At 32.2% G+C, this 18,262-nt stretch overlaps 1 protein-coding gene across 12 annotated transcripts in view; it reads left to right on the forward strand.

Moving 5' to 3' along the window:
- Positions 1–18,262, forward strand: part of LOC138706386 (nuclear receptor coactivator 2-like) — a 613,007-nt gene that overhangs the window by 534,143 nt on the left and 60,602 nt on the right. For 10 of the 12 annotated variants that reach the window (XM_069835613.1, XM_069835614.1, XM_069835610.1 and 7 more), the window contains 6 exons: positions 4,131–4,281; positions 6,505–6,621; positions 11,044–11,221; positions 13,148–13,278; positions 15,948–16,181; positions 17,778–18,010. In XM_069835613.1, coding sequence (XP_069691714.1) covers positions 4,131–4,281; positions 6,505–6,621; positions 11,044–11,221; positions 13,148–13,278; positions 15,948–16,181; positions 17,778–18,010 — 1,044 coding nt within the window. Of the gene's footprint in view, positions 1–4,130; positions 4,282–6,504; positions 6,622–11,043; positions 11,222–13,147; positions 13,279–13,340; positions 13,550–15,947; positions 16,182–17,777; positions 18,011–18,262 lie in introns of those variants that run through there. The other 2 variants (XM_069835617.1, XM_069835618.1) reach the window with 2 other exon arrangements.

Below are 18,262 nucleotides of genomic sequence, written 5' to 3' on the forward strand. Positions count from 1 at the left end.
AAAATTGCAGGTCTTGAATGATAAAATAAAGGAATACTGATTCCAGCATCTGAATAGAATGACAGATACAAGGTTACCTGAAATAGGAGCAGAAGACAGAGGAAGACCGAAAAGACGTTTGACGGAAGAGCTAATATGTCTACTCTGTGTAGTGAAGAAGAAGAGGAAGAAAAAGAAGAAGAAGAAGAAGAAGAAGTAACAGCAGTAGCAGAAAGAGGAGTTAAATATTTAAGAATTTTGTAGTACGCATTCAGTTTCTTGGCAAATCTACTAATTGGTTGATTTGGTGTGCCACATCTTTCTTCCTTTGTATCGTAAACGGTTAAATTTAAATTAGTGTTTCAAGAAATCTATTTAGACATTTTGAAACCCCGAAACATTTGTATACCATGCATCACTTGTTTTCTTCGGCTTTACAAGTTCGAGTAATTATGAGAGTCGATACGGCTCTTACCAGTATGTACTTGATCTATTACCTGTTGTTGCTGGTTTTTCATCTTTTCATCCCCATTACACACATTGTGTCAAGGTCTACCCATGTATGTATGTATGTATGTATGTATGTGTGTGTATAATTTTATGTTGATAGCTGTATGACCGGACATTGACATTGTAACGCATTGCAGCCAAATAAATAAATAAATAAATAATAAAAAATACCCACACTTCGTCAACCACAACCTTCTAGATTGTGGTCTTACGTTCCGCAATTTCGAATTGCTGTACGTATTATTAAACCTCAATACTGGGATGGAAACCCCAAATTCTTCTTTGCAGTTATATCACTGTGGAAGCCCAAAACTCCACAGAATATGCCGAGCTTTAAAAAATCCTATCCTCTTTTGCGAGGAACTGTAAACTGAGCTGTGGCTGGCCACTAGTTCAGATGCATAAATGGACATGGCCTAATTCTTAAGAATATGGATGGACACAGAACTGCTTAAATTCCAAGCCTACCAAGTGTATACATAATTGTTTGTTGCTAGTTGTGAAGCAATATTGTTGTTTGACTGCGTGAACTTATGCCACAGTTGGTTATAATTTAGCCTTGTTACCTTCTCATATATGTCCGCGCTGCCTACTAGCTTGCATACATTCGCTGAATGCGCACGTTCATCGTAGTCTGTCTCTTCCTGTTGAAATATTTTACTGATTACTGCCGATATTGCTGTCTGCTTCCACACATGAAATCGTAAGTTGAATTATTTGTAAACATTTATACCAATGAAATGTATATTTTTTCGTATGTTAAATTTGGGTGATTGTATAGAACTGTAGAGTGATTATGCTTTGCACGTTTCATACATCTGAGTTACTATGACGGACAATAGACCTAGTTGTAAATCAGAGACAGTTAAATTCTCGGTTTACCCAACGTCCGGAGCTTCGGTTTTCCCTCTCGTTCCCAGGGTCAAGTCCACTCAAGTTCAGGTAGATTTTTCGTGGACAGAGTATTGGATGGTCTTCCTGCGGATATTTCTAGTAAGTCTATGTCCAAGGTTACCAATCATATCATTCCGCCATTTCTGCTGTTTTTTCTTAGTCATCACATACAAACCATGACCATTAATTTAATTATCAATATTATCAAAACACATAAAACATTAAAGAAATCGAAGTCTTACAAAATTTTGAACTCTGTAAAAAATTCAGACGCCACAGAACATTTTTAGACGCCATGGCGATCTGGCACCCGGTATTTGTCCACCCCTGGCCATAATAATCTTCAATTGAGGGAATAAATATGTTAAAATCATATTTTATTTTATTTAATTTTTGTTTTTATGGATTTACATTAATCATTAATCATTGGGTTGTGAATAAAATTATATAAATAATTGTTTATTCTGCTATTTTTTAACTCTTCTTTTGGTTTTTAAAATGGACACTTGCTTAAGAAATTGTACCTACTCTGAATTGTTTCTTGAAAGAATTTTTTATCAGAAAAAATACCGATTTAGTAGCGATGTGATTGGTTGTACGCAATGTGACAAACGTTAATTTGTAATATGATTACATATAACTTAGATTATTCCGAAATATTAAAGTTTTGAGAGGATGCCATTGCTTGTCCGTGACTCTCTTTCTCCGTGTGTGGTTCGATCGAAAAACTAGGTCTATTTGGGACTCTTGTTTACATTATCAAATATTTGTGGAATTAATTATTATTAACATGACTTTTAAGGTTCTATTATGAATTAGAATATACCCTACATTCAGCCTTAACATTCTCCGAATACCTCTTTACGATTTAATACAAGGTATGCGCCACTTTAAGTGGAGGACAACTGTGGGAACAATACCATGGTGGAGACATAACTTAAAATATCCTAAGAAATATAGTCTACTTTTATTAGTAATACTCCATATACTCGTAATAACTTATTTCAGCACTGGTCGAACAGCAATATTTCATTAATAAATTATTGAATGAAGAACAATTTTGTGGATGTATTCAGCAAAGGAATGCATCCGCAGTTTTTTTACAATGAATTCAGATGCATTTGATAGTGCATATAAAAATTCACGTTTCAATTAAAAAAATATTCTACTACATTCTTCTTGTTTGTATTAGTCAATACCGAAAGAAAGCTTAATCATTTTATAAGTAACACTTGCTTCTAACATAAAAAAAATCTTACAATATACTGTGAAATGAATATTTTCAGTTAGAAAATATCTTTCAGTAACTAATATAGAAGTTTGAGTGATTTTCCTTACATATTGCATTGTTAGTATGATGTCCATATTAGTTGTAATTACTTTGGAGTAATTTTTGTAATGCATTTTTGTGAATATTTCAGTACTTCTGTTCCATATATATGTGGTTTCTGGTTACTTCTTACTTGCCTTTCTTAAGCGCACTGAATGGACTACTGTAATATTTAAAAGTAATATTCTTTCAAAAACTTATCGTTAGTTATATGGATTTCTGTTATTAATTAGTTTTGTCTTAAACATGTCATGATCAAGTAATTTCTTTTTGCATTTTGTTGTATGGGAATGGGAAATTATGAAGAAATGAAAATGATGTCTGAGGAATAGATCATTTCAATAAAATATGTGTTGTCTCACTCTTTACTGCGAAAATTCTAACTTGAGCCTGCTAGGACAACATATTTATTTCACTGTTGCAAAATATATTTTTCTACCTGAAGATATGTTAGAGTAACTACCACTGCAAGATGAAAACAAATAGTGCATGCTCACGGATTGTTGTGGAGTAGAGTTCCTGAGTTTCTGCAGCCATAGGGAAAGGGAAAGTTTAGTGCACTGCCATTTCATTACCAAAAGCAATGCGAGTCCCGAGCTGTTGATAAGAGCACTAGTTTGCTCACCGCTGTTTACTATATTAGTTTGTTTGTCTGTAATCGAACTCAACATTGTTTCAGGCCATAATCCAAAGCTAGTACCTTGCAGACGAAGTTGTAATGTGATGAAAATATTTAAAAATTTCATTCATTTTCAGTTCATATATAAAAAAAATGAGTGCCGAGTAAATAGCAATAAAGTCAATAATGTATACTGAGTACATGTCTTGATAGAAATATACTGCTGTTTATTGAAATTGCAATGCAAGTTCCTTAATGTTGCAATTACAATGCACAGTACCAATTCTATTTTAGTAACACTTTTAGTGCTGACTTCTGAAAATCACACCAAATCTGGAATGTGACCTGCAAACAGGTTTATATGAATTAAAGAGTGTAACTAAATTATTAGCAATATCATATGAGAGAGTTAACACAATGTTTTCAGTTTTAGGCTTTCACGTACAAGTGTAGAATATTTTGGGATTTCCAAAATTATATTGAATTGTAGGTACTATTTCGGAAGATTTGAAACCACCTACAGATTCAATAATCAGAATTATGTTGTCTCAGATCTAGGTCATTCACTTTGTTTGGACAAGTTTGGGCTAACCAGACACAGTAATGTAGTAGACTACCTTTCATCAGATCTTGAGTGACATAATTCTGATAACGAAACTGTAAATAGTTTGTAGTGTCCAATTTGGAAACTCCAATTTTTTCTTAATAATACTATGACTCCTTTTTAAATTTCGTCTTGTTGACGATCAGAGTGAACACAAAATATATGTGATTCTTCTTTTTTTTGGTATGTTGCAGCAATAAGTGCCGTAATGAGAAGCGGCGTCGTGAGCAGGAAAATATCTACATTGAAGAGCTGGCCGAGCTGATTTCCGCCAGCTTTGCTGACATGAGCTCTCTCTCCGTCAAGCCGGACAAGTGCGCCATCCTCAAAGAAACAGTGCATCAGGTAATAATTTGAATAATTTCGAGGGAAAATTGTTCCGGGGCCGGGTATCGAACCCGGGACCTTTGGTTTAACAATTTTCCCTCGAAATTATTCAAATCAACTTTACAGGGAGTTATACCTGAAATCTTGATTTGCAGGTAATAATTTGTGTTCCAAACATCACTATTTGCCATACTGGTATTGGGAATTATTTTGAAGATGTTTGAGATCTGCTCAGTATTGTAGAATAAATGCAAACGCCAAGTAAAATTCTTTATTAATTCATCAAAAAAATTTTAGGATGCAGAAAACCTCAACAAACATTTGGACATTGCAGCAGAGAATCATTAATGACCTCCTAGTGATTCAGATACGGTAGACCCTCTATTTAACGGACCTCGATTCAACAGACTTCGGATTTAACTGATATATTTTAAAATCTCTATTTTTCTAGACTATTTTAGACAGTTTCGATCTTCAGTAAAAAAGAAACAGCATGCAATTGGAAAGCAACTGAAGTTCGATGCTTTCTTCATTCAGCCTACTAGTTCACAGCAACCTTCTACCAGTAAATAAGCGCTTGCATATTTTTTTGGACCCTCAGTGACTAACAGAAACGGTTTTCTTATCACTAAAACGGTCTGTAAAGTATTTTTATTATTATAGTGCATTTATTATTGGACCCTAATATTGTATAGTGTTTCATATTAAAATAGCAACACATTGTACTGAACTGTAGTGTTAAAATTTCAGTGTTGTATTATAAAATATTACCCTTTAAAAAATTCACGATTTAACGGACACTCTTTAGCCCTTATTAGTCCGTTAAATCGAGAGTCTACTGTATCTGTTTGTTTCTAGTGTTGTATTTTACTAATTTGAAGTTTACTTCGTGATATATATTATTCTAGTAAGAACTCTGCCCCGAAATACTGAACTTGTCTCATTCATTTCCCAGCAGACAAGAATTTTAATGTGATAGAAATAGAATGCTGTCTTCCATCCATAATGCTACAGAACATAGTGATCTACAATTCTGAATTTCTGCAGTAAGTAATAGAATTTAAAGACACCTGTTTGCAACTAGTTGTTTGGAAATACAGATTATTAAAGTAAAAATATGAATTCTGCACGAAATTGTTGATTTCATGTACCGAAACTTGGTGTGCGCGAATTCGAAATCTCTGATATAAATAATTTGAAAAGTTTACTAAAGATCACCTTTTTAAATTATGTATACATATTGTTTATTGCTTATTAATTATAGACGATATAAAAATGTATGATATTGACAAACTTTCCAAATTCATGATGCATGTACTTCATTGAGGCTTGACCAGGTGCCTCGGATTTACTTTGCCATCTCAGGTACATTCTTGTTTACTGGTTATCCTTTCCACAGTAATGATAGTATTAACATCAACACTTAGTCTGATCGTTCCTTTTCCTTGTAATATTTCATCAGGTTACCATAATTTGTTATAATGTTAACTGTTTAATATTTACTGCACACGTATATGTTAAAATACTTGTATATATCGTACACATTTCTCGTGTACTATGCTTACAAACAAAACTTTTTTGGCCACCAGCATAGCTGAGTTGGTTAAGGCGCTTGCCTGCTGATTCGGAATTGCACTCGAGCGCGGGTTCGATTCCCGCTTGGGCTGATTACCTGGTTGTGTTTTGTCCGAGGTTTTTCCCAACTGCAAGGCAAATGTCAAGTGATCTATATCACCTTCCTATCACCAATACCATCGACGCTAAATAACCTCGTAGTTGATACGACGTCGTTAAATAACCAAGTAAAAAAATACTTCTTAATTACTAAATATATTATTAACACGTAATAGTTTTTGTAACTTCTTTTACATATACATGACTGAGTATGCCAGTTTTGCCATAGTAATTAAGTCACTGCTGAAAGTTACCTCTTTCTGTCTGTGTACATTGAAAATATCTGCAGTCACTAAATATTTATTTATAGTTTCTTTATTTTTACTCAGGAAAGAGGTATAGTTAAGTCTCCCATAGAATTATGATGATTAAAGCTGGACATTTGGAAACAACTTCTGAATTGATAAAAAAAAAGCGTAATTATTTTTAATGTAAGCGCTCTGAAGTTCATTTTGTGAAGAAGTTTTTATTAAAAACATGAAATATCTATTCGCCTACACACTCAAGTTAAGTTCCCTGATAAAGCTGCATACAATTGAGTTAATATATTTGTTGTTCGGATTTCAGATTCAACACATCAAGCAGCAAGAAGGAACCAGCAGTGATGCTGTTCAACAGGGAGAAGTCTCCTCCTCCAAGCCCACCATTCTATCCAACGAGGTGTTTGGTCCTTTACTTCTAGAGGTTTGTACACCATTAATAGAATTCTCATATGCATAACTAAACAATTCATAGGTTTTTAAAATAGTGTATCAAACACAAACTTCTGTGAGTTGCAAAAAAACTTTGTAAAGAAGTGCTCTTAGCAGTGAATATTATTAATTGCTAATCACAATGTGAAGTATATACCAGTACATATTTATGCCAAAATAATTTGGAGCATGAGAACTATGATTTATGATGGCTTTGTCTCTCGTATCCACATGTAAATTCACTATAACATTTCACTGCATGCTGTAAGGAAGCATTAAATGTAAATACTGTATTACGTTATTCACTATTTTAGAGTAGCAAATGATTTTTGTATTTGTCTTTTAATACAATTTATAACAATTTCACTTAAATATGATACTATTTCTTGAATGGTGTAGGTGAACGATCAAGTCTCTGGTACAATTCAGTACTATTTGTAAAACTTGAAACACTGTTGCCATAAAATTATTTTATTCGTAACTCAGTAGCATTAAAACGAGAATTATTAAATATTTTTTTTTATTTCCAAAACTGTATTCGCCGCATATTTTTAGATATTTCTGTTGCAGTTGGAATTCCAGCTGCAAGTCTATTTTCGTATTCCTTGTTAGGAAAATGTTTAGTGTTTTGGGAATGACCGTAATTATTTATGCATTTCATGCATAAATGCTCAATTAAATTTCAGTTTATGTACAAGAATCAGACAACAAATAACATATATTAATTACATTATAAAATTCGTTTAAAATTAATTGCTAACTTTGCTTTACACTGCAGTGAATTGTGTGTGGACATTAATATTATAAAAATATTTTTGGAATAGTGTGAGTGTCTTGTTTATTTTCAAATTCCTGTTCGAATTTTCGTTTTATTTTTGTTCAAACTCGCCCTCCCCCTCCCCAAACTATTATTGATTTTCCATTTAAAATGTCATTCATTATTTTCCATACACAACGTCAGAAGACAATACTTAATGTATTTTAAGTAAGATTCTGTATCAGTCATGTCTGTAATGAATTTCAATAGTAAGTGTGATATTTACAGTGATGACAACCATGGTAGCTTGACATCTTAAACTCAGTTTTGGTTTGTGGGCGTATAAGTCTACAGTTATTTAGAGCACTTGAAATTAAGAAGAATTTTTTCATTTAAGGGAACTCAATTAAGAATCACTTTCATTGAAAGAAACGAAGTTCTGGCATTCGAATTATCCAAATGTAAGCTTCGAAAATTCGAATATTTGAATTTTAAACATTGGTTTAAATAGGAATTTAAAGGGGAATCAACATTTATTCGAATTATTCAATGTCGAATTAAGCAATCTCTACTACGTATATTGGAAATTATTACGTTGAATGGATATGGATAATGTTATATATATTTCTTTAAAATTAATTACATGTAGCTATTTAAGCCGTTCATTTTCGATAGTTTTGGGATTGTAGACAATATTTTTTGTATATAACCTAGAAAACAGAAGTTCATCATCCTATTTGATTGCATATTGAATTATATATAAAGGAAATATGAACTGTTGTGAAACACATAAAATGTGTAATGAGAAAGTATATTATGTAAACCTTCGTGACATTGATTTTTTTGTTTTCTTTAGAAAATTGGGGAACTTTATTAAAAATTCTGTATAATTCTATTTTTTTTATTTTCTCTTCTTTATTCTGTCGTTCTTTTCTCTATGACCATAAAGTTCTCTACCTGTTTACCTAAAAAGAACTCTCCAGAAGCTTCATAAGTACGTAATGCACAATGCTGATCAACAAATCTGTCAATGGTAACTTTGTGCCATTGTAGTATAGACACATATAACATTAAATACTGCTTTATGGAAGAAGTTCCTGTATGACGGCCTTGTAAACTTGTTGGCAAATTGATGTGCTTGCTCATCAGAAAACGTCGTGAGCAGGAAGGATATATTTCCATAACAATCGTATTTATATTTACTGCCAAGGCAGTTGCATTGCTGACTTGTTGTATACAGTGAATTCTTGAACATAATGCAATTACAGCTTTAATAAACATTGTGTTGCAGTAACGAAAGTGTGTCGACAATGATTGTGAATGTTGTTCAACATTTAACTTAAAAACGGAATATAAATTTTAAATCTTGTAATACAATACATATTTTTACTTCTGTCATCCATACTTTAATGCACCATTATAACTTTTATTTCTGTAATGTTCTCAGTTTATTGTGATGTATATTCCAATACCGAACTAATGTTATTAATCATAATTTACAAAAGGTTATAGCAGTAATTCGGAAAGTAGCTTTCGTCAGTCAGATACAGCATTGTGTCAGTAGGTGGATAGAGTCAACATCAAGGCTTTACGACATGCACATGAAAATACTATATAAATAATTTCAGTTGTATCGAAATTCTTTGAATGTGACACATTTATTGTTGATACCTGCATGCTTTGGTGATGCCAGTTGATTTGCATTCAGCAAAAAGATCTCTTTTATTGTTTAGGAAGATTGTTTATGAGAAGAGGGAGTTCCATTGTCATGCATTTTGTGAGATTGCCAATGTAATAGAGTTTACAGTTCTCATTATTATCTCTTCTCAAGAAATATTTCTTGGAAAATTATTTTATTGCACTAACTTTGAAAAAATATATATATATATTTTTTTTGCGAATGTTTTAGATCAAGGTATTTTCCCTCTTGTGGTAGAGCATACAGAAAATCTAAACAAAGAACCCTTCATATTAGAAGAACTTGTAATAATAGGTCTACTTAAAAATGAAGATTAGTAAAACTTGAGGTGAATACTATTTAAATATAGAATTGTTAAAAAAAACTCAAGTCAAACGTTTTTATTGCGATTTCTTTGTTTCATGAATTTGATTTAGAATGTAAGGGAGCCATCCAGTTGGTCGAAATCTATTTTGATACTAATTTATAACGAAGGCAATAGAAAGGATTGTGATAATTATAGAGGTAATAGTTCATTGAATAGTAGCTATAAAGATTTTTCCAACACAATCAAAAACAAATTATACTTATATTATAAGAACAGCTTAGCTTTTGATCGAGCAAATCATAATAAGTTGTAAAGTATATTGGTAAGTGATCATATACCAAATTGTTCAAAATATTTATGACTTATGCAAAGAAACTTTCACTTCGGTTAAAATTTGTGATGAGTTATAAATTTGGAAAGAGATCTTCCCTGGTGTCAGACAAGCATGTGCTCTTTCACCCCTACTATTCAACATACATTATATATGAATGAAATTATTAGAGAATTCAGGCATGATCAAATACCTATAAATCGAAATTTACGTAGGTGCTCTAATTTTCGCAGACGATTAGGCTTTACTAGCTACTTCAGAAGATGATCTATAATTTAAAATTAGTAACAGGAAAATTTTCTGTGGAAAAATCTAAATTAATGGCTTTCTGTGACAAGGAACCTATATCAAACAAAATTTCTGTACTTAAAACAATTTTAGAAAAAATAATCAATTTAATTATCTTGGCTTTAGGTTATCATTTTTAACAGAATTAGTTGTTCCAGAGAAGATTAAAAAATGTAATAAATTTATGGGCATAAGATATAGTGTCATGAAACTTTATTTTGGTGCAAAGACCCATTTATACAAGTCATTAGCAAGACCTGTTCTCTGCTATGAATGCGAAGCATAGACCTTACAAAAAAGTGATGAAAGTAGAATTGCAGCAAGGTAGATGAGGTTTATGTTCGAATTACAAGTGTGGCCAAAGAAGAAATGAACACATCTTGAAGGAGTTTGATATGAAGTTCATATTGGGCTATATTCAATAATATCAAAATAACTAGCATGAACATGTGAACAGAATGTCCAGATCCAGAATCCCTAGGGCAGTTTTGAACTATCAACCAAATGGAAGAATATCATTGAGATGCCCGCTGATGATATGGGTGGAAAATTTCTTGTAGACCAAAACAGTTTTTACAGAACTATAACATGAGAGGAAGATGAAGGTGATGGTGTTTTTTATTACGTGAGATAAATCATAGATATCATCTTTGTGGAAAATAAGAAAATTGGTGTCTCAGAAGAGTAAAGAATGTTTTTCAGTCAATATATTAATCTAGTGTTTCTGGATGAATTCTTGTTAAAATCATTAAGCTGATATTAGTAATAATTAAACACGTGATTATGCGAAATCATTGCTGTAAAATTATGATTGGTGAGTAGGTGTAATTGGTCTATCAAACTATGAACAAAGACCATGATGTGCAAATTACTTTTTTTTTTTATCATTTATTGTAATGTAACACAACACACTATTATATTGTTAAGCATGTTATTTCATAAATCTTCAGTGAAATTTCTTTCCATGGGCCTGGAACCATATGTAATCAGATTGAAACACAGTTATGATAAGTTTTATTTTCTTTGTTTCAGGCCCTCGAGGGCTTCTTGTTTGTAGTGAACACGGAGGGGAAGGTGGAGTATGTCACTGACAATGTGTGCCAATTCATCAAGTATACCAAGGAAGATGTCCTTGGCCATAGTATTTACAACATCATCCACCATGGAGACCATGCACGGTTCAGTGCCAGCCTACTGCCCATGTCAGTAGGTAAGTTACACTGTGAAAATTAGCATTGTTGAATTTATATTATTTAGAATTCTCAGTGGAAATATTTATCCAGCTTTAACTGATCGTGGGTTACATTACAGAAAAAAAGAGACATAGATCTATATCGAAGTGTGTTCGACTGGGTTAACTATCAAGATATTAATGAACATCCTTTTATCACATGAAACTATATATATTTTCTTTTTGTACGTGCATTACCATAGCTCATCAAAGAGAACAAGGCTTGTTAACAGAAAGGTACTGTAAGATGTCTGGTAAATAGTGTGTTTTGTGTTTGAGGAACATTTACAGTAGATTTTAAATTTTAGGATGTTAGTGTCAGACTAAAAAGTGTTCTAGAAGGCTTATAACAGTGAAGAAAATAGAATTACGTCCAGTTTCCAGTAGAGTCTTCCACTCTAAGCTAGTGATTACCCCACCTGAAATTGAAGGTTCGTGAGTTGAAATCCACCCGAGTTTGATAGATTTTTAAATGCAATAAAAATTCTTAGTCTGCCTTTCTTTCAAAAGAGAAGTAAAGCTAGTATGCCTACGTCATATATTTATGTTATCCGGAAAAAAAAAAAAACTGTACAGGTACGGAATTAAAATTTGGAGCGTTGACACCTGTATGTAGGCAACAACAATTTCACACGACAGTCCACAAGTAGCATATAACAGGGGATCTTGTTTACTGCACATGTGCAGTGTGTTGTAAGCGAAACATACAATAAGGGAGCTTCAAATTTTATTTCTGTATCTGTACCTAAATTAAGAGAGCTTCAAGTTAAATTTACTATTTATATCCTGCCTAGTCAGAATTCAACTTTACTGGTTGCATCCTTGCATGGGGATAATGAATTCCACCGTATATGAACCCTTATCTCAGATATAAAGTTCTTCACAATGCCAGAACTGCAAGACTTAGGAAAGTTTCAATATTTGTAACTGGAAACATTAGCAACCAACCAGCTAGCCAGTTTTTATTGTAATAATAATTCTAGATCCTTTCATTCCAGTAATAGTTAACTTAAGATTCTTTAATTTGATGCCATTGCTGTGAAGGAGATTTTGTCATTCATCAGTTTTTTCTTCCCTTTTCATTCTACCATTACTCCTCTATCATTGTATTCATGACATGCTTTTTCTACATAGACTCTGCATCTTCACGAACCAACATTTTCGTGTTGCAGCTCCCTGTTCTCCAGTTGATTTTCTCTTAGAACTTCAGTTTCACATTCACTTTCGTTATACCATTATTCCTTTACTTCTGAATCATCTAACTAGTCTCCTTTACCTCATGAATTAACTCATCTATACATGCTGCATACTTTCTTCCAGACTTTCTATCATATTTTCATTGTAAATATCCTGTCTTGTGCAATGACTACAAATAGGGCAAACTTAATTGTATCCATGTGAGTTTTTTACATCTGTGCACTAGTATTACTTGACCTAAATAAGTTTTATTAATATTTTAAATACCGGTACCTATTTTTGATAATGTTACGATGTAATATTCTGAAGTTTAATACAATTAGTATTTTACGTAATTTTCCCCTTGACAATTGATTATGCAAGAAGAAATTTTTAGCATTTTGTATCTGAATGGATGACATAATGGAATAACTGTGCGTTTAACTTTTATTATTGTTTCCTGGGTACTGCAATTATCCAATTGAATGGAAGATATCATAAAATAAAAGGAGAAAGAAAGTAAACGATCTTGTTTATTATGCTTTTGTCCATTAACAGGATTTACTTGATTTCCTTGCAGGTATTTATTGTGGGATATAATGTTAGGAACCATCTTCTAGTGACGTTAATTTATATATCTCACTTGAATATAAATTGTGACTCTTGAAAATATAGATCTGTATGTGTGTTTTTGTGATATATATCCTTGAAATATAAATTGTTTTATAGGCTGGACTCGTGAGCCATCCCCTAACAGAAACCGGAGTATCAATTGTCGATTTCTGATAAAACCTCCGGACAATCAGGACGAGACTATGGAGGAAAAGCAACAGAGAGTATCCACATACGAAATTATGCAGGTGCGTCCTACCTTATCTTCTTGATAGGTAACGTCATATCTCTAGAGCATATTTCGCCACTCATTCTCACAGATGATTGTTCACTTCTTCACTGCTACTGGTCTTTATTCAGTCTGATAGCTGTGCATTGTGTATGTATGCGTGTGTTGTATGGTTTTTTGAAGCTACAATTTTATTAACTCTTCGTAAGTGTTCCATGCTGAAAATGTTAGCATGTTAGTAAGCAGTTTCAATGTATCTATTTTGATTAAGTGAATGTTTATTTTTGGAAGTAAGTTGCCATTTTGACAGCTAAAATAATGGTATTTTATATGTACGTGATTTTTTATTTAATGCTAGTTTTATATATAGACACCTACACAGATTATATATACAGGTTGAGCCATAAGTAATTTCAGCGGGTTACTCTTTGAGGTATTTCAAACAAAAAGTTTAATACAATTTTGCTCGTTTTGACTTCCTTTTCGAGATAAAAAATTGTTTTTTATGAAACATTCTATAGTGTGTTTTGAGAAAACTATTAATTTAATTCCCAATATGCTCAGTCAGTTTAAGAGAGCAGTGTATTATGATAATAATTGATTGAAATAATTTTAGTTTTATTCTTTAAATATGCAAAAATTTGATCCGAACAAATGTAACATTTTAAAATTCCTTTGCAAAATGAAAAGCTACATTTGTTCGGATCAAATTTCTGCACATTTAAGAATAAGACTAAAATTGTTTTAAGCATTTATTATCATAATACATTGCTCTCTTAAAGTGACTGAGCATATTGGTAATTAATTCAGTAGCTTTCCCAAAATATGCTATGAAATGTTTCATATATTTTTTTTTTCTCGAAAAGGAAGCAAAATTGTATTAAACTATTTTATTTTAAATATCTCAAAGAAGAACTCCTTGAAATTAATGGCATTTCTTATATAGAGAGACATTGATTTTAACTTCACAATCATACAAAGTGTGAAGTTAAAAGTACTGTGATACTGCAGCACAGTTAATGCCAAGATTTTATAATATCGAAAACATGGTATGCTCTCTGTCCGTGTACAGTATCCTTAAACTATTTCAGGATCTTCACCATATTCATGATATATTATTCAATTCATCTAGGAGTCTAATCATAGATAGTAGCAAAATAAATCAAAAAGTGACATATCGAAGAGTACATTATTATCGGTACATTTGTAATATGCAAGTTTTATGAAGTCAGAGTTGATATCTGCATCAGGAAGCTTATGTTTCTCTAAATAGATTTACAAAACCTCTAATGGCAATTACATTAATATTCTCATTATAGAAATATATTTTAGATTTATATATATATATATATATATATATATATATAACTATATATTTTTCTTTTTTTTTCTCCCTGTAACATAGTCCTAGTAAGCTTATATTAAACTAATTTTCATCATTTTACTAGCTATCTCAAATATTAAATTAATTATAATTGATTGAATTAAATTAGCTCATAAATTAAGTCACTACTTTACCTTATAGGTTTATCTAAATTTAAATAAATATGTAGTCTACTAGTCGTTAAAACTGAAGAATATTGCTGGAGAACCTTTTAAGTGTAGTGTAAATATTTTTAATATAAATATGTATTGTATTGAATAAGGCTGGTTGAGTGGAAGAGAAGGCCTTATGGCCTTAACTCTGCCAGCGAAAATAAAACATTATTATTATTATTATTATTATTATTATTATTATTATTATTATTATTATGCTTGAGGGATGGAGTGTAAGATTGGAATTGAGTTTGAAGGTTTCTTCCTTTTTTTTAGGTTTGTTTCAGCTGTTGAAACTGCTACAGAAACAAACCTTGTGTTACAATTTTGGATTAGGTGTTAAATTACGTAGAGGACTCCTACAATGACATTGAAAGAAATATTGTAAGAATGCGATCATGGATAATTTAAGACCTTTATTTAATACAGTAGTTATTTTATTTCCTGCGTAATAAATATAACTTCATTTTAATGACATCCATTTTTGTGTTTAATTATTTATTATCTTCGATAAAATTGAAGGAAAAGTTGTTTTTTAGTATTAAAAAAACTTGAATAGACAGTTATGCAATTCTAAGTGTGGATCTTATTGAAAGAAGTAATTTTGGTACTTGTACTGTCACTTTTGAAGCCCATTTAATGCATAAGTTTTAAAAAATATCTTTATATATAAATCTGATCTTCAGCATTTATTATCCCTTTGTTTGATATATGTAAATCTTACCTTCACAATTCGTTATACCTTTGTTTGAAATTAATGTTCTATATGAAAGTATTCTTTTTAATTTACTCACTTCCTGATTTGGAACTGTAGGCCTGTATGTGAACTGCAGTAGGCAGTCTTTATAAATGAATTGATTGTAACACTTTCAGGGAAGACTATGTACATGAAGTACTTCAATCATATTCAATCATATACCAGCCTGTTTACTATTACTCTGTCCCCTCCTCCCTAAACCCTGTAAGACTAGTCTCTGCAGATATGGATTGAAATTGGAGTTACGTTTGCTAGAGATTATCTTACATACCAGTTCATAGTGTAATGTTCAGAAGATGATTGTTTAATGATGACTGCATATTAACAAAACTATAGTTTTTGTAAATGTGTTAAAATGTGATCAGCTTCAAAACGGGACTTTGTATCCCTTCTAGATCTCGTCCACGTTACTCCCGTATCCCAGTGAAAAATCGGAAGGTGGGGATGTCACTTCAGAATCTACAGAAGTGGGTCCATGCCTCATGTGTGTTGCTAGGCGTATTCCTCAAAATGAAAAGCCTTCAGGGGCTCCATTTGAACAATTCACCACTAAGCTGGACGTCAGTGGAAAAATCATTGGTGTGGATACCAGTGGTGTATCGTCAACATATTCACAGTACCTCAATAAGGTCAGTAGCAGGAGTAGTTCAGATTTTTAGTTTGAAAGAATTGTTCTATTATTCGAGCTAACATATTCATACTTGTGTCATTGGAACTCTATCCTGATAGTACCTATGCTATTATTACTGTCTTGTTTAACATTCAATGGTAATGTTCTTTGATATTTTTTTTTGTAATTGCCTTACCACCATATCTCACCATCCCCATGTATTTCATCTGGTTACACATGTGAAGTGTGATCTGATTCATATAATATGTGAATGTGTGTAAGAGAGATGATGTAACTGTATAAAAATATGGATTGTAAAATCTAAAATAAGTTCCTTTCAAAACTTCAGAAAACTGGGTTGGATTGTCAACATATAAGAAACTTTTATACTGTTATACTTGCTGTAACACTACCCCTTTTGTCTGTCTTATATCATTATTAATTTTGAGTCTACATTAGAGCTGGACTGTACAAATACTCAATTTTCATTGTTTTTTTTTATTTAAGTTCTGACAGGGTTAATATTTTGTTCGTAATAAAACATGTACGAGGTTTCACTACATGCAAGTTTTTATTGGGACCCAGTTTTATAAATACTCTTAAATGGCCAATACTGTGATGAACTAAGAACAGTAGAAATATATGAGTAACTTAAACAAATGTTAATTTATGAAAATCTATCTGATATTCCTCTGTTAAGAATAAATTCGGTCTTTGAAGACTTTTCAGAATATTGTTGAAATATATTGCGGTTATTACGTGTAATTGTGATGAAGAGAGATATTTTTACCAGTTATGAAATAATTTGTGAGAAGGCTACGGAAATGACCAAGGGAGATGAAATAGTGATTTCTTTTCGTTTTTCATGTGGCATATAACTATAAAATTAATCCATATAGTTGTTTTGGTACTTCATTATAATTTGAAACTGAAAGAAATTGAAGTAATGTTTGCAAACAACAAATATTTCAGAACACAAAATTTGTGATCTGTTGGAATTACTACGCTACCCAAGCCGACCATGATGTGTTTCTGTGAAAAATTATGTCGTATACTAGGGTGAGTGTATGTGTTAGCATTCGTGTAAGTGTAGTGTAGGGAATGGGTGAGGATGGTGATGAAAGTGAGGAAGGGAGAATGCCGGCACGTAGCCTACTCCTGTCGAATAGCACCAAGGGGATCACCAGGCTTAATGTCCCTATCTGACAGACGAATCACTGTCAACAGTGACATATGCCTTCCCTTCATATGCATTTCGGAGAGATTTGGGATTTAACCCAGGCATATTGGTACACCATTTAGTGATTAGAAGTTCTGACTGCCATCTCTCGTAGTCCCGAGGTAGAAATTACAATAAATTAATTGTTGAAACTCACAACCTTTTGAATATAATACGGAAAACTAAATTATTTGAGTTAGTTGTTTATTTGATTAGGTACATGAATTGTAAATCTTACAGTAATATTTGTGTTCTTTTTATAAATGACATATATTTCTTATGTAATTGTGAAATACATTTCATTATGAAATATTTTATTATGGATACCTTTTGTTATATGTATGTTAACCTTATGGCAATAATAAATAACAGTGATATTGATTTTGTATTTGGCAGGATCTTATGGGCTGCATAATTCAAGAGCTGTGTCATCAGCATGACCTGCAGAAACTAGCAAGTCATTTGAAGGAGGCTTTGCACACAGGACATAGTACCAGTGTGCCATACAGGCTGCGAGTTACAACCCCAGATAAATATGTACATGTCCAAACCAAGTCGAAACTTTTTAAATCGAATGGCACTCTTGCTCAGGAGCCTGATTTTATTATGGCCACTCACTCCATCATTGGGTAAGTAATACAACATTTCATAACAAAAGGCTTATGAATCTTACATGCTGTCTAAATGGGTGCATAGTATGCTTAGGTGAATTCCAAAAATCTTGAACCAATTTATCAGTCTGGGTAGCACAGTTGGTAGAGTGCCCAAGGTTGCGGATTCGATCACTGCCCAGGTCGATGACATTTAGGTGTGCTTAAATGTGGTCATGTCAGTAGATTTATTGGCATGTAAAAGAACTCCTGTAGGACAAAATTCTGGCG

This window comes from Periplaneta americana, chromosome 9 (assembly GCF_040183065.1).
Source record: "Periplaneta americana isolate PAMFEO1 chromosome 9, P.americana_PAMFEO1_priV1, whole genome shotgun sequence".
Classification (NCBI taxonomy): domain Eukaryota; kingdom Metazoa; phylum Arthropoda; class Insecta; order Blattodea; family Blattidae; genus Periplaneta; species Periplaneta americana.